This window comes from Sarcophilus harrisii, chromosome 2 (assembly GCF_902635505.1).
Source record: "Sarcophilus harrisii chromosome 2, mSarHar1.11, whole genome shotgun sequence".
Lineage (NCBI taxonomy): Eukaryota > Metazoa > Chordata > Mammalia > Dasyuromorphia > Dasyuridae > Sarcophilus > Sarcophilus harrisii.
The window spans coordinates 297,487,545-297,515,361 of NC_045427.1; the positions used below are offsets into that span (position 1 = coordinate 297,487,545).

The 27,817-nt window shown below is 32.4% G+C and overlaps 1 protein-coding gene and 1 non-coding gene across 6 annotated transcripts in view; both read left to right on the forward strand.

Annotated features, from left to right (window-relative positions):
* Nucleotides 1–27,817, forward strand: part of GTF2A1 (general transcription factor IIA subunit 1) — a 44,208-nt gene that overhangs the window by 2,723 nt on the left and 13,668 nt on the right. The window contains exons 1-6 of one of the 5 annotated variants that reach the window (XM_031952427.1): nt 2,455–2,549; nt 13,290–13,464; nt 16,975–17,182; nt 23,182–23,246; nt 25,122–25,206; nt 27,314–27,447. In XM_031952427.1, the coding sequence (XP_031808287.1) occupies nt 16,993–17,182; nt 23,182–23,246; nt 25,122–25,206; nt 27,314–27,447 (474 nt within the window). In that variant the 5' untranslated portion in view covers nt 2,455–2,549; nt 13,290–13,464; nt 16,975–16,992. Of the gene's footprint in view, nt 1–2,447; nt 2,550–13,284; nt 13,465–16,974; nt 17,183–23,181; nt 23,247–25,121; nt 25,207–27,313; nt 27,448–27,817 lie in introns of those variants that run through there. The other 4 variants (XM_031952428.1, XM_031952425.1, XM_031952424.1 and 1 more) reach the window with 4 other exon arrangements.
* On the forward strand, nt 19,227–19,371 carry LOC111720385. The gene has a single exon (XR_002770074.1). It is a non-coding gene; the product is annotated as a small nucleolar RNA SNORA79 (small nucleolar RNA).

Consider the following 27,817-nt stretch of genomic DNA (forward strand, 5'->3'; position numbering starts at 1 on the left):
TCTATTGCTTTTTGTTATTGATTAGTGTGACTAAGTAGTTTTTGTTATTGGAACCAGTTATCCACATTAGAGGAACTTTGTAAATAATAGATGACAATTACATAACTACATGTATTCATTTGATCCTGAGATAGTTGTTAAATAGGAAATTAAAATATTTGAACAATTTTATTGATGAAAAAACAAAGTGCAAAGTTGCATTCCTAACAAAAGTTGGATGAATTGGGGGCAGAATTTGGAAACAAGATGTTTTTCATATCACACCCTTGATACTACTTAGTCTTACTGCAACTAGCCCTCTGTTTATCATTATAAAGAGACTTCCACATGGACCCTAAGAAATATTCCTGTTGTAAATCTTATCTAATACAGCTGCCTCTCTAAAGTTAGTAAATATTTTGGTAATGGAAATATTCACCTACTTTAGCTAATTGTAAAGTTTTTTTTTTTTTTTTTTTTAATATCCTGTTTTTCTAAGTTAGATCTTTATTTCCCTGAACCAGTATGTGTGGTGCAGTTTGTAGCTTTCATTCAGATTGATTAGGAAATGCCTTTAGAAATGATTATTCTGAATGGTCTCTGAAGTATCTTAATACTGATATTTTAAAAACCTCTTTGGCTTATGAACAAAGGCATCTAACTCATTCTGTATGCAATATGCTTTATGAAGATAATTATTCTGTTGCATTTGTAAGAATGTAAGGTTATGTTGTATAGATTATAAATCCATTAAATATCATAAGATACAGTTTAATCAGGGGGCAGGGCAAATATCTCCCCTCCACCCCATACTATAGTATGTACAAAAACAAAAGTTTCTGATAGTAATTTTAGGTGCCTCTTAAGTGCCTGAGTCTGTAAGCTAAAAATTTCTATAATTTATCATCAGAAATTTTATTATTGATGGGGAAATTTTGATCATTCGTAATTTGGGCTACTGCTTACTAATTTCTTCATATAATCTTAGAAATAATCTTGCTATGATAATCTCTTTGTAGTGAGATTTTTTTGTATGGGAATTTGGGGCTTGGCATAGAAGTCTGATATTTAAGAAATTAAATCTCCCATGTATGTGAATTATACAGTAGAAAAAGTTCCCAAATTGTTTTTGTAAGGGTTTTGTTGAGTCATTATACGTTAGAAGTTTGGTTTTTTTTTTTTTTTTAGTTCAAGGGTACTTAACTATATTTTATGGACTTCTTTTAGCAGTCTTGTGAGGCCTATGGCCTTTGAAAATGTTTTTAAATCCACAAACTATAGGATTATAAAGGGAGCCAGTTATTGAAAGTTATAAAAAGAATTTTTTTTAAGTTCATAGACCTTATTTTAATCTATTTCCTAGATGGCCTCTTGTGACTAAATAATATTTGTGATCATACAATTAACATGAAAATTTCTAAACAATTGCTCTGGAGATTGCAAATGACCTTAGTACCATCTAGTTCATGTTTTCACTAACTTTTTCCCTAATAAAAAGATCTTTTTAAAAAAAGATCCCTTTGAAAACTGAGAAATGTGTTGTGATGAGATAATTCAGTTTCATATTTGTAGAGCTAGAAGGGATCTTATCTAATGAAATCTTTTCATTTTATAAATGAGGAAACTGAGGCTTATAAAGGATAAATGCCTTACTCAAGTATTATAGATAAATAGGCCAGTATTCAAACCTTGGACTCTATAGTATTTTTTCTTCTGTATCATGCTACTTCTGTTGATCTGATTGAGCTATTTTATTAAAAATATAAAAGCATCCACCCATAACCCTCCTATACAAACCCATATTTGGGGTGTATAGAAAAGAGGCATACACCTGAACACAAAGGGAAAAAAGGCTAACTTGGAAGTCTTTGTGGGTGAAGGGAGAAGGTAAGAGAATAAAACAGTAGGAATCCAAAAGAGGATGTCAAATGGGGATGGCAATAAGTAGTCAGCTTGAGGCTATCCAGAAACAGGAGTCGGGAGTTAAACTTTCGGCTCCCAGGTCTAAAATCTAAAGGTCAAACTGAGGAGCAGAGGCTGGCATGAAGCTTTGGAAGGTTATAAGGTGGGGGTGGAGTGGGAAGGAGAAGGTGTCAAGATAAAATAGTGACAGAAACCAAATCTGAGTAATTTGCAAATCTGTTGAACAGCAGAATAATTAATATTTGACATTGAGATGCTAGAATTTTTATTCTAATATGTAAATTCTTTATATTAATGAATAATTAGTTGTTTCGATTTTATTCAAAAGAGGAAGACTTTATTTAAAAATTCATTAAATAACCTGTGATTATAAAATTTATCCACTATATTAAAAATATTTCTTTTAAGGTAATCCAATTGCAAAACTCCAATTTTTGTGATAATGCTTCCCAAACTAATTAAGATATTTTGTAAAATGACTACTGTTTTGAATGCAGTATAAACTAAATGAGTTTGTTTTTCAACAACTTCTTTTTTCTTTATAGCCCAAATTATATAGATCTGTCATGGAAGATGTCCTTAATGATGTCAGAGAAGTTTTCCTGGATGATGGAGTAGATGAACAAGTCCTTATGGAATTAAAAACAGTGAGTTGTCATTTGTTCAAAAACGTCTATAGCCATACATTGCTTCCCAAACACGTTAAGACAAATTTTTACATTCTTAAAAAGTAATATCCATTATAAATATTAAAGTCATAGTTTCCCCAATTATACCTTTGAAAATTTGCTTTAATTTTTGAAGGTTAGATTGATACTAAGGTATGTAAGATGTCATAGTTTGAATAATGTCTCATAATTTTAACCTAATTCCTATCTAAGGTTTTATGAAGGTCAAAGGATAGGTTTTTCGTGTCTTCAGTTTAATAGTTCTAAAGTGAAAATCATGATTATGCCTGGGCATTGTCTTAGGTTTAGACAATATTGGATATTTTCATTCAAAATTTATATTTTCCTACTGTTAATATAGTGATGATACCAAATGCATATATATATACATACATACATTTTTTTTTTCTTTTGGGGGGGCAGTATTTTTTATAATTCAAATATTCCTTAGCTAATTGGTCAGTGATGATATTCTAGTATGTGATATGTGAACATAACATAACTATTCTCTAACTATTTGTTTTGATGTGTGATAATTCATTTCAACAAATAAATTTATTCAGTGTGTTACTATGTTCCTGAGCACATAGTACCAGATGTTGTAGGGAGTATAAAAATAATTGACATATTGTTTATTGTCCTAGTTTGTTATATAGCAAGTTGGGAAGAGAGGCCATAATTAAATTTTTTCCCCCATAAAATGAATCTTATTTTAAAGGTCAGTAAAACTTGTGTGTTAATCAACAAGCATTTAAGTGCTAGGAAATGCTAGAGGTATAAAGAATGAAACAATCCCTTGTCTCAAGCAACTTCTGTTCGGTCAAATGAAATAACAACAGTAAATAGCTTATTGTGGTATCTGGCACTAATTATGTAAATGTTAGCTATTACTATTAAGGAAGACACTATGTATATAAGCATAGATAAAGTAGATATAAAAAGATGAATACAAATAAGTACATCATGGTTATGAAGGTAATCTTCTATTGGAACAATCAGAAAAAGCTTCATGTGAAAGGTGGGTGCCCAAGCTGCATCTTGAAAGGAGGAGGTGGAAGTGAGAAAAGATTGCATTCCAAAGATGGGTCTGGCTAATGCTTTGCAGGAGATGGAATTTTTGTATGACAGAGAGCAAGAAAGCCAACTTACCTGGATCACAGAATGTGGGACAGGAAATAGAGAGCTTTAAAAACTTAACAAAGGAATTTATAGTTTATTCCAGGAGTAGTAGGGATTTGGAAAGGAGAGTGATACAGACAGATTGACCTTCAAAGAAACTAATTAGCATATCTGGACATTGGACTAGAGAGTCCATGGATTTAAGGTGAGGAGGCTGTTAACAATAAAGACTAGAAGTGATGTGTGTAAATTTAGGTGGTAATTCTGTAAGTAGAGAGAAAAGGTTGAGTGAGAATAATATTGTAGAAATGGCAGAAGTTGATGAATTATTGAGTATGTGGAAGAAGGGAAATGATAATGCCAATTGCCAACTTGGGTGTTTGGAAGAATTTGGTGATGTGTCTTCAACTGAAATGGGAAAGTTTAAATGACAATTTTATTTTGAAAATGTTGGATTTATATAGCATGATACTTGTGGTCAGCTTTCTCTATAATTTCGTGTATAATGAATGGGCTTTTTAATCAAGGAAACTCCTGGTCATTTGAGCCTTCAGTCTGATAGGGCTTCAGACTTGTAGTAGAAAAGCTAATATCTAAAAGGGTCAAAGAATGCTGCTAAAAGGACTTATCCTTGGGTATACATTGTCTTGTTATCTTTTCTTGGCCTGCAAATTGATTTGGGCAAATCCGGAGAAATTGAAAGTTTAACAGGCAATAGATTGTAGCTTTCTCAGTCAATAAAACAGTTTCATGAGTCAGCAAATTCTGAGTTCTTGAATTCATTGGTACCTTTTACAGGTACAGGGTAGAGTGGAAAAGATGTCAGCTAGCATTTATTTATGTGTGTGGTTAGCAACTGTCCTAAATTCTCAGAATACAGATATAAGCAGAAAGAAGCAGTAATCCCTATCCATAAGTAGCTAATATTCTTTTGGGGGGAACATAGCACTTAAAAGGAAGCTGGAAAGGGAGAGAGGGGAAGGGAAGATCCTTCTGTTTGTTTAATTTCTTTCTTAATGGAATGTTATCTTTGCAGTAATATTCTTTCTAAGTTTATGGTGGGCAGTAACTTCTTTCTACTATGTTTTTTCATTAATTACTTTTACAGTGAAATAATTTTATCTTCTGGCTGATTATTGGATGGGAAACTTGTGAGTGTGAGATATAATGTGGTTTTAGGAGTTCCAGACTTGATTTCTCAGTATGAATAGAAGTTAAATTGGTAAGATCTTCTGGGATAGCAGGTATTGAGTGAACTGAGAGAGTGAAAATAAACAATGGCAAATACTCAAATATCATGCAGATACATAGTGATGGATAAAAAATAAATGGGTTTATTTTAGATTCTTTAAATATTAGACTTATTATAGCAGTAGGGTTTATTCTTTGCATTAATATATTTTCATAACTTTTAGCTATATTTTATAGATAAACTTGTTTAGGCATAAGTTTTTCCAGGAAATTCAATATTCATTTCTCATAGCCTAATTTTATAACTTTCTGCTACATCTTTTTGTGAAGCTAAGGAATTATTACTCCTACTCAGATTAAGAATTTTTCCTTTTAGAATGAGAATTCATATTTTAGACTTGTGATACTCCAACTGTTGCTTTCCTATCACGTATCACTCAACAAGCTTTTAAGTGCCTAATAGATACAAGTACTGTATCTCTAGCCTTTGAGGATATCAACTTAAGTGAATCCTATTTAAGAAATGAAATGAGCTTTCATTTTTCTTCTAGTCTAATACACAGTACTACTTAACCTTTCCATGTATGTTTACATATGAACATGTTTTATTCTATAAGATGTAAATTCTTTGAGGAAAAGAATTATATCATTTAAGACTATATTCTCAGATACTAGAGCACAGTGGTCAGCAATTGTTAGTTCCAGGGCAGATGAATATTGACCTATGTTCATCTTAAGTGTCATTTATGATATTTAAAATGTGAATTATGACATGATAAGCCATATATATCTAAGTAGATCATAACCTAGAGCTATCATCTGGTAACTGTCATAAATATTTCCTTACCCCCAGAAGTACAGTTTAGAGACCTCATTTGAATACCTTTCTTAGTCATCCTCTGCTTTTCTGCTTTTTCCCCCTTCACTTCTTATTGTACCTCTTGATTTTACTTAACTTTTCTGAGTCAGGTTCCCTTTGTTTTTTAATATAACAAATAGCTAATCTGATAATCCCGTTAAATCTTTTTGTTTCTGGACCATAAATGTGTTTATTATACTTCTGGTGATAAGGAATTATTTTTTTCTTGTTTAATCCTAGTAGTATTGTTTAAATAATGAAAATTTATAACCAATAGATAAGGTTGGTATAATGTATCTAGAATTAGTTATATCCATATACATTAATGAAAAATAGATTTCCTTCAAAAAGTTTATTTGAAAGTAACCTGCAACTCTGTATAGGCCTTAGTCATTCCATATCATGACAAAGAATGGACAGTGGGCTTTTGTATGCTATGCAGAGTGCAAGTTGTTAAAGGTTCTTGCTAAGTTGGGAGGACTTTGAATATGAACTGTCCATAGCTTTTCTCTGAGAACCAACATAGCTAATTGTGTAATGTAATGTCCAGACTAGCTCTCTGGAGGACCTCGGGATCAGCCAGAGTCCTTGGCTTAGTGGAGAAGTGAAGGAGGCAGGAGAGCCACATGACTGGTCAAAGATGGTGTCCTGGAATCTGCCGTCTTCTTTTATGGCTCAGAGTCTGGGGCTCCCTTAAATACCTCATTACGATTACATCACTACAGCACACTGAGCATGCATGAGCAACCATTACATGACCATACCAAGTACTAAGTATATACTTAACTATAAGTACCTTCCTGACCTAGATTTAAATACACCTTTTCAGAGTTCTGGCCCTCTACAGTGTAAAGTTTTTTGTGTTTTTTTTTTTCCAGAACAAGGATAAAATTGCAAAATAATCGACAAGCTATACAGCTCTATTCATTTTCTGTAGCAAAAGTAATAGTATCAAAGGAATGGGGACAACAAACAGTTGAGAATTGTACAGTTGTTAAGTTGTCTACAAACAATTTAACTTTTGCTACTCGATGTTCGATTTTTGTCCTATTGATAAAAACATTGATACACTATCAGAAGAACTAAACCATGGTGACCCCAATTTTATTGCTACAAAGCCATAACATAAATAATTACCATCTTTTAAATGGAAGAATAGTTTACATACTGTCCTCAGAGGTAAATGAAAGATTTGACAGAAATTGATTAGTCCTGTATCTGAAGGCAATAAGAAATGTTACATCACTGTGTCTTTGTTTAGCTTGCCCAGCATTTCTTGTGTGAGTAAACAAATAGACCATCCGGAGGATAAATAAGTTTGTATTTTCACATTTCTGCAACAGATAAATAAGTAGAAAAGGTCTAGGAAGAATTTAGCAGATTCCTCTAAATTAAGCCATATTTACCTTAATACTTCATGACTGCAATGAAGAGGCAGATGTTGTTTTTAGATATGGTGAGTATAACATTACAATTTTAAATAATTGGTTCCTGATAATGGGAAGCCATTTCTAAATCAGTTGCCCATGTAGGTTAATCATTAATAATTTTTTAAAAAATATAAATATCAAAAGGTTATGTTGCATGCAGCTACAGCATGTTTGATGGATATCATTAAAAAAAGATGGATGTTCTACAGTATGGAAAATTACCAAAGTAAAAATATTGACTGTCAATATTTTTTTAAAACTCCTTTTTTTAAAAAGTTTATAGGATTATGTAAATGATACTGAAACAATTTCATAACCAGTTCTTTTTCTTTTCTATGATGAATATGAAAATGCAGAATATGAACTTTTTTAAAAAGGAAGGTGAATTGTTAGTGGACAACATGTTATCTCTTTATTAAAAAATATTAAAGCTGGCAAAGCCTCAGATAAGTTTTCTTTTTACTTCTTACTACTTTGAATATGTTTTATATTGTGCAAAATTTATATCACAGCAAATAAGCTATAACATAATAGAAACATTTTAAATCAGGAGTTTACCTCATCTTCTTGCTCTGTAAATATTCACTGATCATAAGCAGTTGTCCAGAATTACAAAGGACAGGAAGATTGAATTGTGTCATCACCTTATTAAACAATGCAAGGCTGATTGAAGGTTAAACTGATGCGTATAATAAATCATTCACTGAATACTTACTGTGAGGCATTGCATATAGAATTTTAGACAGAGAATAGGACCCACTCAGCTAAGCTGGATCTCTAAGAATAATTATAGATATTATTAGAAGGATGATGAGAAATTAGCATGAAATGTAGTTCTGCTTTCATGTCTATAACTTCTCCTTGTTTTTTAAGTGATAGTAGTGGAATATATTTAAAATTTAATTAACTCTGTACCTATTGTACAGAATATTTAGCCGGGTCTCCTCCAACCAAAATAATAAATTAAAAAAAAATAATAATTTTTTTCCTCAACTAAAGTGAAAAGTTTTATGTTTATACATTTAAATTCATCATTTTAATTTTTGCCCATCACTTGTGTGATCTTTTGGATCTCATTGTTTTTCATCTGTCCTGTTAGCTATATAGCTCTTAATTTTGTCATTTGTGTCCCTGACACCAGATAAGTTTTTTTCCATGTGCACAGTAGGACTGAAAAAGGGAATTATACATGAAAGTAATATTTCTGTTATGCACAATTTGCTTTTCTAAATTGGTAATTTTAGTCTGCAGCTTTCAAAGGTGTCCTGCTTATTGTGCATCTTTCTAGTCTTCTTTTCTGTTTTTCTTTTACTCTATTCCTTTTTCATTTCACTCAAACTATCCTTGCCCCCATTGAAAAGAAAAAGAAAAACAATACCTTCATAACAAATTTCTACATTGGCTTCTAATTTGGCATCTTGCATCCATCCATCAGAGATGGGGGTAGCATGTTGCATCATGAGTCTTAATTAATCATAATTAATTGGTCATTGCATTGATCAGAGTTCTCAAGTCTTTCAAATTTATTTTTCTGTATAATATTGTTAAGACTGTTATAGTTATGCTCACTTCACTATTTTATCAGGTAATATATCTTCCCAAGTTTCTCTTATGGTACAATAATATTCCATTATATTCATATACTTATACACACACACACACACACACACACACACACACACACACATATATCATGATTACTTTAGCCATTCTGCAGTAGACTGGTGCATTTTATTTGCAGCCACAAAAAAAACCCTGCTTTACAACAGGTATTTTTCTTCTTTCTTAGCTGTTTTTATCACATAGAACTGTAGTAGTATAACCAACTCAAAGTTTAGTGCGTTTGGGGGCATAGTTATAAATTGCTTTTCAAATTTGCTGGACTAATTCCTAATACGATTAATAATCTATTATTAGTATGCCTGCTTCTGCAGAAACATTTCAGTAATTGTCTTTTTTGTTATCTTTGCTACTCCTTTCCTTAAAGAATGACTGGACACATCTAGGGGAAGGGGTGGAGCGAAGGAGGGGAAAAATTGTAACGGAAGTTTTTGCAAGGGTCAATGTTGAAAAATTACCCATGCATATGTTTTGTCAATAAAAAGCTATTAAAAAAAAAAAAAAAGAATGACTGGGCATAGACAACTTCATGGTATTGTAGATAGGACATTGATCCAGCCTTGGATACTTCCTAGATTTGTTCCTCTGAGCAAGTCATTTACCCTCTGTTTGCCTTAACTTCCTCAACTATAAAATGGGGGAAATAATAGCACTTACTTGGAAGAGTTATGGTGAAGATCAAATGACATAATATTTGCAAAGCACTTGGCACAGTATGGAGCACATGGGAAGCTCTTTATTCTCTCTCTCCCTCCTTTGTTTCCTTACCCTATACATAGTATAAATGTTTTTGTTCTTTTTTGGTTCCAGCTTTTAGCACTTTTTAGCTCTGCCATTCCTGATTGTTCACAATAATATTTACCTCTGATTTTTAACTTTATGTAAATATTATTAATCAGTTTTCCTTCTCATGCCTTCAGAATAGGATGGTAATATAAAATTCAGAGAGAGGTAGGTTTTGGTTTTAGAAATTATGTGAAAGAAATAAATGCCTATACAATATATCTTAAAGTGATAGACTCAATATAATACTTTTTTCCAGAGATTAATTCTGGAATTAATTTGGAAAACTGAATGATCTGGTTTTATAAAAGTGAATTGGAAATCATTAATGTGAAATTGAACTGTGAGAGGGCTGGTTAATGATTTTTAGTTATCATATTTGGATACTATATTATAAAGCTATTAGCACCCAAGTCTTTAACTTTTATTTAAATAATAAATTTATATAATGTTATTTGTATGAAATTTAGATTTTACAAAATTAACCAGAAAATAAACACAAAAATACTTAACACATTAAGGATATAAAGCCCTAGCAGGAATTTTTAGGTATCTTTTTCTAAAAAATAGGCTGGTTTTCATTAGCCTACCAAAGGGAACCCCTTTCCCTTTCTACTTATTTGTGTGACCTTGAATAAATCTGGGTCTCAGTATTATCTTAGTTTTGAAATGAGAGTGTAGAACGAGATAAACTCTGATGTATCTAATTCCTGTGATACTAGAACTGGAAATTTCTCATAGGGGAAAAAATGTTATAAATAGCAATGATGCCAGTAATGATGGCAGCTCCAGTTTTATATAGTTCATTACTAATTTTTTTAATACCCTTGCAACATAGTACTTAAGCTTTCATATTTTAGTAGAATTTTGATCTTGTGGATATGAGAGGCTTCACTTCGAATTAATTTTGTAACTTCTCTAGTCTTTTTGTCTTATGCTACAGTTTTACCTATATCTTTCTATAAAACTTCTATACTGGATCTGCTACTAGAGTGTAGAAGTGGAGATCCTTCTATTGTTTCTTTTCAGACATTTCTTTTGCATTTTTTCACTTAAGCCTCAGCCTGGAGTTAGGAAAATCAAGAATCTAAATTAAGAATTCTAAATCCAGCTTCAGACACTTCATAGCCTAATTTCTGTCTGCCTCACTTTTCCTCAACTGTAAAATGTAGATTATTAATAGTCTATCTCTCAAGATAATTGTGAGGATTAAATGAGATATTTGTAAAGTGCTTATACATTTTAAGTACTTTAAAAATTGCTTGTTCCCCTTCCCATGTGCAAGACATTGTTAATAATATGCTTTAGACTGCTTATATGTACCATGTTTCTTTATGTTCTTTTGCATCATCTGTGGGTGTTGATTGTTCTGTGTTGATGTCAGTCCATGTTTTTCATCACTCCGAAAATGCTGATATTTTAAAATTAGATTTTTGTGGAAAGCATATATGAAAGTATTGCGAAGTTTCCAAAGTATATTCCAGTTATTTAGTATGGGTCCTGCACGCATGTGCGTGTGTGTGTGTGTATTTACATATGTGCATACATGTACTGATGGATTTGTTCAGTTGTCAAGGTATATCCAATACCTAATAGGTTCACTTAATAGGAACTTAATAAATGTAAGATTGAGTTCCTTTGGCAGTTGATTGTCTTTCTGTTTAATTTCTTGTTTGATGTTGATTTCAATAAATTCAAAGTTGTTTTGTTTCAATTCTCATGGAATTTATCTTAAAATATGTGTACAAGTACAAAGAATCAAAGGTTTTATAAGATAGCTTATCTGAAGAAGATTGATTCTGGTAGTAGTATTGAAGCTTAACATGGGTCAGTAGTTTGATAAAGCAAACAAAATCTTAAACTGCATTGAAAGGTATAGCATTCAGGATTTGAGGATTGGTTAGTAAGTGCTCTGGGAATATTTTGAAGCAACTGAGGATACCTGAAGTGAGAAGACTTGGAGAGAAATAACAGCTATCCTTTACGATATTTGCAGGACTGTAATGTAAGGGATCAGACTTTGCACTGGACTTCAGAAGGCAGTAGGAGGCGTAGTAGCAGCTCAGAGTTGCCAAAAGGCAGAGCTTGATGTTCAGAGAAGGAAATTATAAAGAACCTACCAGAAGTAGAATGGGGCACCATGGCAGATAGTGGCAGCTCCATATTTTTTCGAAACACAATCTGGATGACCTTTGGGTATGTTTGTGTAGGAGATTGAAGTGGTTATATGAGATGTTGTGAGATCCTTCCAAATTCCGAGGTACTGTGATATTAGAATGGGTTTTTTTGGAGGAGAGGGCCTTTGAAGCTCTATTTCTGTTCTCCTGAGTTAATGTTTTATCAACAACAGACATAAGGTTCTTAATTTCTGTATCCTTTTTTAGTGAGACTGAAGACATGCTCGGCTGTTTAAAAGTGACAGAAGGTTGTTCCCTTTTCATGATAGTCTTGTAAATTCTCTCCATCCCTCCTAAAAATGTTTTTAAATGTGGAAAATAAAATACATAGAAGTACAAAGGAATCCAATTACATTGAAACATAGCTACCAAAATATTTTTTAAAGGCAAGCTCACGGACCTCAGGTATGAATAGCTAGTCTAGACTTAAAAAGGTTTTCTAGAAACAGATGATGTTTGTATCATTGGAAAAACTGAACTATTCTATTAATTTTCAGTTCCTTTTTTGGTTTTATATATATTGAGAATATTAATGTGAATGGAGTTTAATTCCTTCATTAATCTATTCCAATCCTTGGTGATTGAACAGAAATTGCATGTTTTTTTTAAGAATACTAACACTTATATTTTTATAAATCTTAAAATTTCAGTTATTAATATCTTTTTCCCATTTTTCTGCCACTGTACAAAAAGTTCCCAACAAAAGTTGGGAAAGGGACATATGAAATGGTGGAATAGTTTTCATATTTAGTAGTGTGATGGTTTACTGTGTCAAATTTTGATGAATCTTTGTTGACTCTCTGTATACTTAGCCAGGCTGGCCCTTGGCAGATGCCTTTTGTTACTGGAAGCTTTTTTTAGTTTGGTAGAACCTGAAGACCTGGATGCTACAGATAGATGCTGCAAAATCTTATATTCATACCTCCCATTCTGTGATAATCCTTTGAATTGGTTTTTTATGAAGGATAAGCACTGTTACCCTCATTTTATAGCTGAAGGAAACAGCACTCAGCAGGGACAAAGGGACTTTCCTAAGATGAGACAGCTTGTTAAGAATTCAGCTAATTGGGTTCACATCTAGTATTGTTTTGCATGTATCACACCTATCTCCTTAGGTAGTTACAGTAATACGATTGTATAGCTCTTTTTGTGGATGATAAAAGATTTTTGTTGGCTGGCCTTAAATTTAATCACCCATTGGTTACATTGTCCCTATAGGGCCAAGTACCCCCATGACAGACCTTGTTCCAAAACTGAAGATCTGGCTTTATATTCTTTAGTCATTAAATTTACAGTGATAGTTATTACCTTATGTTATAATTTCCAAGATTCAGGTTATCTTGCATTAATAAAAATTTTTATATTGGTGATTTTAATAATTTAACTTAATCTTAGCTGTAGCAGATTAAAAATTTGTAAGTTAAAGGTTGATTACTTGGGGTAGGTTTTTACAGATAATTTATTCTTAACTGACAAAGTGATGCTTCCTGACCTGAGATGATAAATCATTTAAATGCTTTTTTATTTGCTCTGAGCTAAGCACTGAGGATGCAAGTGCTAGAAAGTAAAGACTGCACCTGCCTTGGAGGAGCGTAACAGTGTTAATTTCTGGAAGGACTGGAGAGAACAACACATAAGAGAGCTGAGAAAAGGATAGGAGAGTATGAAAGGGGTTGGAAATGATTGCTAAGAAGTGAATAGAGACCTGATTCTGGGTAAGATAAAGTGAACTATAATATATCATTAATGATTATTAATTGGAAATTTTTTTTTTAATAAAATGAAAAAGCTTTTATTTTAAGGGCTTACTTTGTACCAGGCACTGTGTTAAGCAGGAGGTTGCAAATGCAAAAAACAAGTTGGTCCCGGATCTTAAGGAGTTTACATTCTAAAAAGGGAAGACATCACATTAAGGAGCTGTGGCCAGGGAGAAGTATTTTGTTAAGGGAAGTTTGAGGGATTGAAAATAGAGCCATTGATTAATTAATATATTTTTTGCCCTTTCCTCCAATGGCAGTGTTGATTTTATTAATATTCCAGAACAAGAGGTAGAAAGCAGGATTAGAAGAGGTTTTGTTAGCTTGAAGATGCCTTAAATGCAGTCTTGTGGTAAATCTGGGTTGGGCTATAAATGAAAAGTCACCAATCAGAAGCCTAGAACCCTTGGAGTTGTAATGGAAGTTGCTTTATGATGTGAAGACTAGAGCAAAAAACATGGAATAAAAATGGTTGAAGAGCAAAAGAGAAGAAGTATTTGTCCAAAAAAATTATTCACGATTATCAAAATTGGCTTTATAATCTAGTTCTATGTTAAATGAAAGTAATTATATTAACAATAAAACCTTCCAATTCTGTGAGATTTTGTCAGTAGATGGAGAAAAAACCTTTGACACAAAACTCATTTAATTTAAAGCCCTACAGAAGTTAGACATAGACCTTTTTAATATGATAACAAAAAGACAGCATTTTACTTAGTGGAAAAATACCAGATGCTTTTTCAATAAATAGAGAAATAGAGTCCCTACTCTGACATATTTATAGAAATGCCAGCAATAAGAAAAGGAAATTAAAAGCATAAGAGGAGACAAAAATTAATCCTTTGAAATTATGGTTTTCAACCATCTGGAGCAGATCTGTGATTTGAGAAGGAAAAAAGGCCTCTTATTACAGGCTGGTCCTGGTGCTTAATATTGACTCTTCCCTCATTCTTTATAGAAGTTTTTTTATATATTTTCTTTACTTTCCTAGCCATCTAATTGCACTTTAATTCCTTCATTGTAGCAGAAGACCTGGCACTCTTTAATTCATCCAAAGGGCTGAGGTTGTCCAGCAAGAGCACTTTTCAGTTCCCATCCCTTAGTTTCTTGGAATTTCTCAACTTTATATCCACTTTCTTCTTTCCTTAGGTATCTTACTAGAATTAATTTTCCTATGGGCATTCTTGACCTCCTTTTCCCTATTTACCTCTTAAGGGATTTTGTTCTAGCAAAACCTTCAGTTGTGTCTTTAGTATTTTCCTTTCCCATTGATTCCTTCATAACTTCCTTCTTTTCTGATTCTTAGAGGTGGGAGGTTGGGGAAGAGAGAATCCTTTATTGATGTTTTTACTCTCTTCAGATACTCATCTTTCTCTGCCCTTCACTGCTAAGTTTATTGAATGTTGTCTGTCTTAATACCTAATATCTCTTGAGCCTCACTTCTTCACCCTCACTATGAAACTGTTTTTCCATCTGTCATCAATGACTAAACTAGTGGTCTTTTAAAGATTCTCTCTTTCTCTCTCATTTTTTTACTTTCCTTTTAACTTAATATGGTATTAACTGTCCCATCTGACAAAATGTTTTATTTCTCTTTGATTTTATAGATAGCAGTCCCCTTTGGTTCTTTGCTTCTATAATTGTTCCTTTTTTAAGGCCTCTGTTGGCTTCACATCTAACTTATCCTTGAATATTTGTATTCCTTAGAGCCTATTCTTGACCATCTTGAGTCTGTACTCTCCCTTCACAATCTTAATTTACCTCTATACAATTCTGAAATCTATAACCTCTGTTCTTACCTTTTTTTCTGAGCTTTAGACATATTGCCAAAAACCTACAGTAAGTCAATCTAAATCTGTTGCTTGTCTATAGTATTACATACCACTTCTCTTGTTTTCCAGATTTTGAAATTATGTTCTGTCTCATGTGCCATCATATGTTAAGTGCAGGTGTTACTGCATAATATCTCCCTTCTCAATCACCTTTTCTCACTTCTAATATCAGAATGGAAGAATTTAATTCTATCAAATATAGAACTATTGTAACAACTTCCTAGCTTCTGAATTCTCTTTCACTTTACAATCCATCCTTCTTATGCCCGCTAAAAGTCTGTTTCACACATAGATCTAACCATTTCTTTCCTCTTTCTCACTGAATAAAATTCAGAACTCTTCAAGTGTTACTCAAGACTTTTTCAAGTGGCACTTGAGACCATTCATATGCTGGTGCTGTTGTATATTTTCATTGTTATCTTAATAACTGCCTACTATCTATTAGATACTGTGTAGGCACTTTGGATACCAATACAAAAGTGAGACACAATTTTCGCTCACCTCAAGAAGCTTATGATCTACATTAGTGATGTACATCATGATTTGGAGGAGAATGCCTTCCCTGAGGGATTCAGGGAAGATTCCCTCTAGGAGGAGGCACTTGAGTTTAGCAATTTGAAGAAAACCATGAGTAGAGATGAGAGCATTCCTGGCAAAGAGGCAAGAGATGGAATGTTGTGTATAGGGAATAGCAAATAGATCTATTTGGCTAGAGCCAAATCAAAGCATGTGAGAGGAAGATGTATGTAATCATAAGACTAGAAAATCTGGAGGCAGTTTGTCAAGGCTTTTAAATATTAGAAAGAGCTTGTATCCTATATTAAAAGATAGTAGGGAAATCACTAATTCTTTAACAGGAGATGACATGGTTAGACCTGTGCTTTACAAGTAAATATTTTGACAACTTTAGAGAGGAAGGATTGGAGAGGGGAGAATCTAGTTTAGAGGATAGCTGTGAAGACATGCCATTAGACTGGTAGAAGGACACAGATGTGCAAGGTAGAAAGATGGTATATAAGAAATTTAGATCACTGAAATAATAGTCTTGATACAAATAGAGGAATGAGGTTAAGTGGAAAGATGGTTGTGTTTTTTGAAATTTGAGTAAAAATAAATACATGATGTTTTGTGAATTTACTTAATATACTGATCTCCTTGTTTTTCTCTTCTCCTTTACTCCTGTCTCTGTGCCTCCTGAACTAGTTATTTGTTGATACTTTATTTTATTTTTTTTTTTACTATACTGTGAAGGTTGAGACTTCTCATCTCACTTAAATTTTCTATCCAGTCACCTATGATAATTTTTTGTACCTAGTAAAGTCAGAATACAAAGAAATGAAAGCTTACCCTGCAATAAACTCTGAGGGTGTAACTATTAAAATATAATACTGATAGTATCATTATTCTGTAACATCATGAGGTTTTTTATATTAGCCATATTGTATTGTATTGTAAAGGAATTATAAATTCAATCTTATTTAAATTTTTTTGTATTAAAATTAATACATATTGGTATTATTTAAAGAATGTATATATTTGGTGTGACTACATTTATTGTTGGAATTGACAACATACTATAAAACCATAGAATATGTACTTCATTTATTCTTTTTTTTTTTTTCCCTTTTTACTTTAGTTATGGGAGAATAAACTGATGCAATCTAAGGCAGTAGATGGATTTCATTCAGAAGAACAATATTTAATACAAGTGCAGCAGCAACAGCAGCAGCAGCAGCAGCAGCAGCAACATCACCATCATCACCATCATCAACAAGCACAACCCCAACCGACTGTGCAACAGCCATCTCAAACTCAACAGGTCCTTATCCCTGCATCACAGCAAGGTTTGTATGAAATTGATTTCAGACTTTTGGATGTCAACCTTTATTTTCTTCTGTTTTAGGAGAAACTAAATCTGCAAGAGTTAAACCAATCATGGTTAAATGGTGCTTAGTGAAACTAAAAAGTAGCATGAAATATTAATGCTGGCTGATGTCCCAGATTCTTTCTTTTGGCTCAGTTATATGCATATTCATTTATTCCTCTAAGATTAGTCTAACTTAGGAGCTACTATCATAGTGCCTTGAACATAGGTGGGTACTTAAATGTTTGTGGAATCAAATTAATACCTAATCTCATTTCAATAGGATCAAGATTTAGTAGTGGAAAGGACCTTAAAGATAATAATCTATTGTTTTATAATGTCCAAAGATAATCTTTATTAGTCCAGCCCCTTTATTTTATAGAGGAGGAAAAGATCAAAAAAATTCTTGTGACTTGATAAAAGTCACATAGCTAATATATAAAAGGACTGGGATTCAAACCTATTATCTTATATCAGATAAATGAAATCTGAAATAACTAAGAACAAATAGATTTGAGCTTCTGAACATAAGCCAATGAGATGCCAATTGTATAACAAATCAGAAGCAGGTCTCCTCATTTTGTCACTGGACCCCTGAATACAGGAGATTTTTGTGCACTAAAAGAAAACAATACGATATAAACAAGATTAAGTAATTTGACTTCTAATTTGAGGGAAGATTAGGGACTTTTCAAGATATAATTCCCAGAAATTGAGAGAGGTACCCTGATACCTCCCAAGTGTGTTTTCAATTAAAGGAAGAAGAAAGTAATTACTAATCAACAAGCTTGGAGTGTTTTCAGATAAGGCGCATAGGTTGCTTCATTTATTATTGAATCAGTTTTTGGATCTGACCACGTTTCTGGTTGTCCTCAGTAAAGGAACTATAAACAACAAGGAGAGGTGGTCCAGCTTCCCAGTCACACAGGGCTGGTTTTAAACAATGCAATGAAGTTTTCTCACAAGTCAGAAATTGGACTAGGCCCATAATTGAATAGAAAGGGAACTGAGCTAGCTCCAGAATTGAATAACAACATGGATTCAGTGTGGTTCACTCAATTCCCACTATGCTCACAAAACTTAATCCTCATTCCATTACATTATATTCTTATTTACCTTGCCTGTGTAAATAATGAATTAGTATTTTACATTTGAAATACTCCCTATGCCCTATTAAGACAGAAGCAGTTTTAATTTTTCCTTGGAGAAATATTTATTGGTTTTATTACTTAGTTAAGTCAGTTAACTTGTATCAGATCACTTACAGGTACTTTATTTTTGAATACCTATGAATTTCTGTTATTTTGTAGTATTTGGTTTCCTTAAGGTGGGCTGACCTTATAATAGTAAGATTAACTTTATGCCTTTAATTCATGTTTTCAGTATTTGTGACATTTCTTTTTTGTCTTTTTTGTCAGTGGTGAGTTTTATTTTTCTAAATTCTCTGCATATTTATTTTGACTAGGTATTTTCAGACATGTCTGTTATTTATTTTGTTTATTCGGATAGTAAAGCATATGTTTATCCTAAGTCATTAAGCCCCAAAGAATTTTATGTAATGGAAAAGGTGTACAAATTTATAAATATCTGTGACACAACATATTAACTACACTTCAGAAGAGTGATGATTCAATTTAAATCACAGCACCTGTCCTTTTTAGTCTTAGATAAGCTTTTCTGATGCTGTGACTAAAAAAAAACAAAATTCAGATCGTGATTCATCTTGTAGTGATGAATCTGGCTCCAATTTGCTAGCTTGCTCTTCAAGTATCAGTTTAGCTTGGGTTATACTCTGCTGGCATAGGCTTACTTCCATGCCAAAAGTAAAATTTCAGTGAAGGGTAAAGAAATATTATTTTAATGTAGTATGTAGGTATAAAAACAATTAGACATGAAGAAAATTAATTTGTTCATTTGGAGAATTTTAACAGCCTATAGTTTACTTAAGGGTAGAGAGGTTTTCTTTTTCTAAAACTGGTAATTTTCACATAATAAACTTGACAGTAATTTTCTCCTTTCTGGCTTGATGACTGTTCCTCCTATTGCCTAAAGCTCTGGCATTAGGATTTTATGTCATCATACATTAAAATTTGACTTTCTTCACTCAGAGAATATTTGGGATAAATGGGTTATCCTTCTTTTCTCTGAAATTTGCGGAGTCAGACATTTTTAAAATATTAAGCATTTAAATATAAAATTGTTTAAATATTTAAAAAATATTAGTTAGGAGTTAGTGGTAAATTTGAAGCTAGATGATAAGCCATATTATTACTGATAATTGACATGGATGCTAACATATAATGATGCTTAATTTGGGGCAATAATTTTTTCCCCAATAGTATTTTACATTTTCCCAAATTCATGTAAAGACAGTTTTCAACATTTTTTTTTGTAAAACTCTTAACTTTTTCTAACTTTTTTTACTCTCCTACCTTCCCCCCTCCCTAAAACAAGCTATCAGATATAGATTAAATAAGTGCAGTCTTTTAAAACATTTCCATATTTGTTAGTTGTGCAAGAAAAATCATTGCAAAAGGGGGGAGAAACCATGAGAAAGAAAAAAACAAAAAGGTGAAAATATGCTTTGATCTACATTCAGTCTCCATATGTCTCTCTCTTGATAAGATTGGCATTTTCTATCCCAAATCTATTGAAATTGCCTTGAGTTACTGAATTGTAAAGAGCTTAGTCCATAACAGTTGATCATTACATAATCTTGTACTATGGTCTTCTAGTTCTGCTTACCTCACTCAGCATCATTTCATCTTAAGTCTTTCCAGGCTTTTCTAAAATCAGCCTGCTCATCATTTCTTATAAAATAATAATATTCCATTATATTCATATACTGTAGCATATTTACATTCTCAAAGTGATACAAAAAAAGAGCTGCTACATTTTTGTAACTCTGGGTTCTTTCCCCTTTTTGAGATACAGACTCAGTAGTCACACTGGCTATAAGATATACTTCCAAATTATCTCCAGAATGGTTAGATCACTTCACAGTTCCACAGATCTGAAAGATATGAAGTGGTACCTTAAGAATTGTCTAAATTTGCATTGCTCAAATTAATGACTTAGAGCTTTTTTTTTCAAAAATATGATTGTAAATGACTAATTTCTTTATCTGAATGTTGTTGATATATTTTGACAGTTTATCAATTGAGGAATGATTGGTATTTTTATATATTTGAGTTATTTTAGAAATGAGGCCTTTATCAGTAACACTGTAAAAAAATTTTCCCCAGATTTCTGTTTCCCTTGTAATCTTACCTGCATTAGCTTTGTTTGTGCAACAACTTTAAGTTTAATGTAATTTAAATTATCCATTTTACATTTTTTGTCTAAAGTTTTTCTTTGGCCATAAATTCCTCCATTCTCCACAGATCTGATAAGTTGACTATCCCTTTGTGTACTAATCTGCTGATAGTATCATTCTGTATGTTTTAAGCTTATCTTGGTATAGGGTGTTAGATGTTGGTCATTGCCTAGTTTCTGCCATATTGCTTTCCAATTTTCCCAGGGATTTTTTTTTTTTTTTCAAATAGTGAGTTGTTATTTAAGAACCTGGAGTCTTTGGGTTTATCAAACACTACTGTACCTAAACTATTCCACTGATCCACCGCTCTGTTTCTTAGCCAGTACCAAATGGTTTTGATGACTGTAGGACAATAATTTTTAAAAATACTGATTTATTTATTTATTTATTTTTATATCACCATTGTTTTCCCCAACATCCCTTTCTCACTTAACCAACCCATTTTTTAAAGGAAAAAAAATAAGAAAAATCAGCTAACTGATCAGCATATTGAAAAAGTCTGGAAATATGTGCAGTGTTCAGTATTTGTGGACTTCCTTCTTGAATGTCTGAATTTCTGTTTTTTTTTTTTTTTTTTTGAGACATGCTTATTCTTTATCATTTTATAATTATAACTATATAAATTACTTATGAGATCTAATAATTCACTTTTGCTTATGTATGTTTCCTTTCCATTTATACCATTATAGTCATTGTGTATGTTATTTTTTAGGCTCTTCACTTTATTTCTATGTACTTATCAAATTCAGCATTTTCCCCCCTGAGTAAGGTTAAGTGACTTGCCCAGGGTCAAACAGCTTAGGAAGTATTAAATGTCTGAGGCCATATTTGAATTCTTGATTTCAGGACTTGTGCTCTGTTCACTGTGCCACCTAGCTGCCCCTCATTCAGCATTTCTTAAACCATGATGATATTCATTACATTCATGGACCATGTTCTTATCTAGTCATTTCCTAATTTATTGGGTATCAACTCTGTTTACAATTTTTTTTTTGCATCACAAACAGTGCTGCTATAAATAGTTGGGGATACTTGGGGAACTTGAGCAAAGTAGAGCTCATTATCACTGATTACTCTTAGTTATATAGTATAAAAGATAATGTGGTAAGATCATGACTTTTCAGATACATTCTTAAATAATCTCATTAGTTAGATCTTGTATTGTAAATGACTAAAAAATCTTTTTTTTTGTTTTTGTTTTTGTTTTTGTTTTTTTGTCTGAGTTATACCAGTAGTATTACATATTGAAGGACCTCTGGGCTCAAATACCAAAAAAAACCAAACCATGAATCTCTACTACAAAAAGTCCTTTAGTGCTCCCAAGCATAACTTGAAGACTTCTCAATGATAGAGTTCCTTCATTTATGAGGGACAGTCCATTTCATATATAGATATTTCTCAGTTGCTAAAAAAGTTTTTCTTTCTGTTAAATCAATGTCCTCTTCACTGTGGCTTATGCCTTTTAGTCCAAGTTTTTGTTTTTTGGAACTGAACTGAACAGCTAGTCTTTTTTTACTGGTTGACAAATTGAAGATATTTGTCATGTTTTCTTCTTCAGGCTAAACGTTTGTAATTCAGTGGTAGGACTCTAAACTATACTCACTTTTGTATCCCATTTAGCTTAACAGTATCTCAAGTTTTGGTGCCTAATACTGGAAAAGATATTAACTGAGCCGGTTCAGATATACTGAAGACTACTCTCTAAAGCTGAGAGTAGGCACACATACACTTTACATATGTTTGTTTATGTATTGAAAGTAACACTGCCCAAGCTTTCACCAGCCTTGAATATCTAGAATGCAATTATTTGGGAACTGAGAAGTATCCTAAGACCTCAGAGGAAAATAACTATATTTTATACCATAAAATAGAGCTGGAACTATACATGTTTTATATTAGAGTTGGAATTTAAGCTTGTTGATAACATGAAATGAATGGACATAAAATCAGAACAGTGAATAAGAAGGACCAAGTGATTAGAGTTGTTTAAGATGAAAAAAGACTGAGGAATGACAGCTAACAGTGAAGAAGGAGACGGTAATAACTGTAAAACAAATAGCATATAGCCCTCTTTTGGGGATCATTACTATATTACTCCATAGTGTAATAATGGATTTTCCTAATGACTTTGTTTTCTGTACTATTTTGTATTCTGTGTTATACAAGAATGCAGGGAATTATGTACTACATTTTAGTTGTTTATTTTTTAATCAAAAGAGATAGAAACTTAAGTTACCTGAATAGCCACTTGGGGCATAAAATTTTATTCTCTGAATATGTAAAATTAGTTATGAGATCTAAATGGTTTTGAAATGCCAATATTGGTGAGACTACTAGTGAACTCATGTGATTTCCACATGAGAATCACTTTTATTGCCTTTTAAGATTTGTGCTAAGATTGATGTTTTTCCTAGGTGCTCACAGGACTAACCCTACTTTTGTTTTCCTTTACTACTAGTGTACATTTGTTGTTGTTTTTTAAACATAGGATGGCTAAATTATTGGTTTTCATAGTATTAATTGATTTTTAAAAGTATGCATATTTTTAGGACTGTAATTGCCATTTTGAAGTAATGAATTTTTAACACCTTTTAAGATTTCCTAACTCTTTATAAAGTTATTAATTCCTTATGCTCATATTACTTTTTGTTTTATGTTTTCAGCAGCACCACCTCAAGTTATTGTGCCAGAGTCTAAGTTGTTACAACATATGAATCCCTCAAGTATGGTAAGATTCACAATTTAACATTTTGATCAATCTTAGCTTAACTTCACTCTTTTTGTTTTTATTTTTTATTGCTTTTTATTTTCAAAACACATGCAAGGATAATTTTTTCACCATTGACCCTTGCAAAACCTTGTATTTCTATATGTTAAATATGTTAACTTCATTCTTTAGTAAAAGAAATAGTAAATCAAGAGAAAACCTTTAAGGAATGGTTATAAATAAATAATTTTTTGGGATTTAGTAGTGGAAAAAAATTAATAGACAGAAGTTGAGTTTTAAATCTCTTTGGCAGAACATATAAAATCTGAGTCTTTGTGGGAGGCAAGAAGTGTTTTCAGAAACTGATTTTATATGTGTGCCTGTTGGGACAGCTAATCTAATTAAATTAATGCCCGAGAAAGCATGATGGAAATTCTTTATTTTAAAGTTATTATGTCATCCAAAAGGGAAGGTGTTTTGTGTGTGTGTGTGTGTGTCTATAATTTAACTTTATAAGTATTTTAGCAAGCCCTCAAAGTATTTTTGGGCTTCATAATTGCAGGAATGTTTTTTGTTTATTTGTTTTTGGAATAAAGTACTTTATATGAATTCTGTTTTCTAGCTCTCTTTGATCATCTATCAATGTTTTCAGGTTACAACTTTTTAGAAAGGTGGTAGTGTTTAAGTGAATCATAGAAGGTTATTATAATAGCATGTGCATACTTAGACACGCATACACAAATACCTTGTGTAGTATGCTTTTGATTATTGTTCCCTCACCTCCCATTTCAAATGTGAGTTCTTTGAGAATAAAGGTTGGTTTTTGCCTTTCTATCTCCCATGCTTAGCAAGTCTTCCACTTATAATGCTTAATATGTGCTTTTTGACTTGAATTGTTAATATATTGTTGGCTAATGCCAAAAGAATCACTGCAAAATTGATTAAATTTCTAATTTTTTAAATGTGTTGTTTAACTTAACAAGAAAAGGATTTTTTTCTAATATTTTGAGATTAAGATCTCAATTATAATATTTCTCATACTCATGATCTTTAGTGTTTACAAAAAAATTAATGTAGGCACTTCTTGAGTTATAAACACCTGTTTTATCCTTGCAGATACAGGGACTAAACTACCCATTCTCCTTGTCCTCTGTGCTTTTTTTGATAGCTACCAGATTGTTTTCTTGTGTTCATAGTGCAAACTATCTGGAGTTTACCTTGAGATAATCTCATTTCCTCTTAGTCATTTGCTTTTCACAACTCATAGCTCAGTTAAATTTAGCAAGACAATCTTTCTCAATTGTATATGATTTCCATTTCTTAACATTTTTGTCTTCTCAGGGGTTTTAAATTTTGTGGATTATGCAGTCTGGTGAAGTCAGTGGACCTTTTTTCAGGAATGTATATTCCTGAAATTGTTTATATTGAAGTTTAGATACTAATTTTTAAAAATTTTGCTGACCTAATCTAGACCTCCTGTTCTAGCTCTTCTCTAAACAGAGTGGCGCCAAACTTCAGTATGAATGAAGGCCCGAGGGGGATCTAGCACCTTCATGTCTTTGTTCTTCCTTTTTTTCCTTTCCCTTTCTATCTTTTTGTTTATAAGTGTATGAACAGGCAGTGTAACTGTATCCAGGAAAAAGAACTCGATTAAGAATCCTCTGTCATAAATATAAAATTCTTTTGAGAGTGTCCAAAAATTTCTGGTATCTCAGCAAAGTTTTTAACTATATCCTCCTCAAAATAAACTTGTTTTTCTTACAAAAATAATCCTGAAGATAGATTTAACTGTCCATTTTCTCCCATTTTGGATTTCTTATTTGGAATCGATTTTTCTGCTTTGGTTCAGTATTTACAATTGGACATCTCATTTTATTTTTACATCTTCTTCCCCAGAGTGCTGCTGCTACTGCTGCTACCTTGGCACTGCCTGCTGGAGTTACTCCTGTTCAGCAGATTATAACTAATTCAGGTAATTCAGGTAATTCAAAATGATAGGTCTATTTGACATCTCAAAAAATTATATTACTTAGTCTTTATTGATGAATTTATGGTTTCATTTAATTAGGTGACTGAGAGTAATTGTGAGCTTTTAATGCTTATGTTGTGCTTTCACTATAACATTTAATTATTCCTCAATATAAATTCTGTTCATGGAAATAACAGAGAAGACTATATACAGTAATATTGAGCACTAAAATCTGAACACTTAATTGTTTATATCTTAATGTTTTACTTGTTTTTTTAATATGGATAAACCACATTTGCAAATATGTAAATCATAGTTTACCCTGTTCAGTATTATTATGATGTTATTATCTTTGCTGAGTGTAAAAGGAAAAAAAAATGTTCATTTAATCAATGGCTGTCAGAGACAATTTATATAAATATATACGTATAAAATTACACATGTGTATGTAGCTAAGTATTGGAATCCCCTATAAATTAAAAGTGAGTGTAACCTAGATTAAGGCCTTATTCCATTTCACCTGGCACCCAGGTAGCTAGATGGCACTGCAGATTAAATTCTAGAGCTAGAGTCAGGAAGATCCGAGTTCCAAGTCATTTAATCTCTGCTTTTTTCTGTGTATTCATCTGTAAAATGAGACCAATAATGCTATCTAATCCCCAGGGATGTTGTAAGGAACAAATGAGATATATTTGCAAATCTCAAAGTGCTAAATAAATATTAGCTATTGTTATCATTATATTACAAAATTATGCATGACATTCTTATTACTTGTTAATTGATTTTATAGTGTTTAAGAAACAAAGATAAGTTCTTTTACCAAGATAAGGCAAAGTACAAAGTATAAATAAGAGTTTTGACTTGGTCAAGCAAAATAATAATGTTTAATATTTGGAGGTATACCCTTAGAGATGGTATCTTCTAGGGGTGTAATAAAAGCTTTAAGGAATAAGCACTGTTAATTTAGAATGCTATTCAAGAGGAGGTAGCATAGAGTACATATCCCTGGTCAGGAAGACATGGTTCAAGTCCTTCCTCTGGTACATGGACTGGTTCTTTGATGTCATTAACCCCTCATGCACTAGGCAACTTGGTAAAACTATGAGATGCAGAGCAGCTGCCAAATCTATTCTGCTCAGAGGAGATTCCTTCTCAGGAATTCTTGACCAGTGTAATCACCAGTCTGCTAAAATAAGTATAATCATTTGTGTGTCTCTGCATGTGTACATGTGTACAATGCACAAGTCTGTTTTTAAAATTCATACGGTTTTGTCTTAAGCATTTTCAATAATCTTGTCACTTTGATTTTGCTATAAGCATTTTCAATAATCTTATCACTGATTTTGCTATTAACTTATTTTGGAAGAAGGGCTCATAAATGTCTACCTGTTAGGCTACTAGGGTTCCATTTTAAATGAAGTCATTTCCATTTAGCACTCTAGAAGTCTGAAAAATGTACATTCTTCTAAAGTAACACAAGTAGGATCATAGGATTTTTGAGCAGGGGTTCAAAAATCTCTGGTCTTTTCAAAAAAGATAAAGATTTATAAAGAAAATCAATTACATTGAAATGCAATTATCAAAATATACATATATGTATTTAAAGTTCACAGACTCTAGAATAAGAACCCCTGATTTAGACATGTCACATGTCATTTAGACATTCTCACTTTTCAAATGAGGAAACTGAGGCAGGGGCATTAAACGATAAGTAGCAGAATTAGGATTTTTAAAGTCCAGTTTTCTACTCACTCTGGATTCACTTTTAATTAGCTAACTAGTAGACTCAGACTCTGTCAGCAGTTTGGATCCTCTAATTAAATCACACTCTTAATAAAAACCTGTTGGAGGGCAGCAAAAAAGATGAGAACAATGGAAAGTGCCATATTTAAAGCAGCATTTTTACTAGAATTTACCCAAAAAAGGGGAAGAAATAAAAGAAAGGAATAAAGAAGAGTATATTAAATGTAGATGAAAATACTAAAGTTAAATTTTAGGCTTATTGTCAGCTAACCTATTTTGAGAGTTTTTCATTGAAGCTTATTTAGGCTAACTTGTGATAAGCTATAGAAATCATTACTTAAAAGGTAATTTGAATAACTTTTTGTTTTTTTTATAGGCCAGATTCTACAGGTAGTCAGGACTGCCAGTGGTGCCCAGTACATACTTCAGCCACAGCAGTCAGTGGTTTTGCAGCAGCAGGTTATACCACAGATGCAGCCTGGGGGAGTACAAGCTCCTGTTATACAACAGGTAAAAAAATCTTTAATGATAAGGAATACTATGTATGTATGTGTCACCTACAAGTGGTGTTAATTCTCATGGGATGAGTACAGGCCACAGTGTCTTTAAATACCATCAGAAGCCTTGCAGAGGTAAAACTAGATGGTTGAGGAAAGATGAGATTAGCTTGCCAGGTATCTAGAAATCCTTTACCAAGATGTGTGTAGTATGTCTTCATCAAAGGTGTTAAATGACAGGGTGTTGGGAGTCTTGGTAGCAGAAAGGAAACAGCCTCATGGATTTTCTTTCTTTTATTCTTCAAACTAAAATTTTCAGCTGTTGTAGAAAGACTACTTTTCACACATAAAACTAATACTTCTAACTTGACATTTTGAAAATC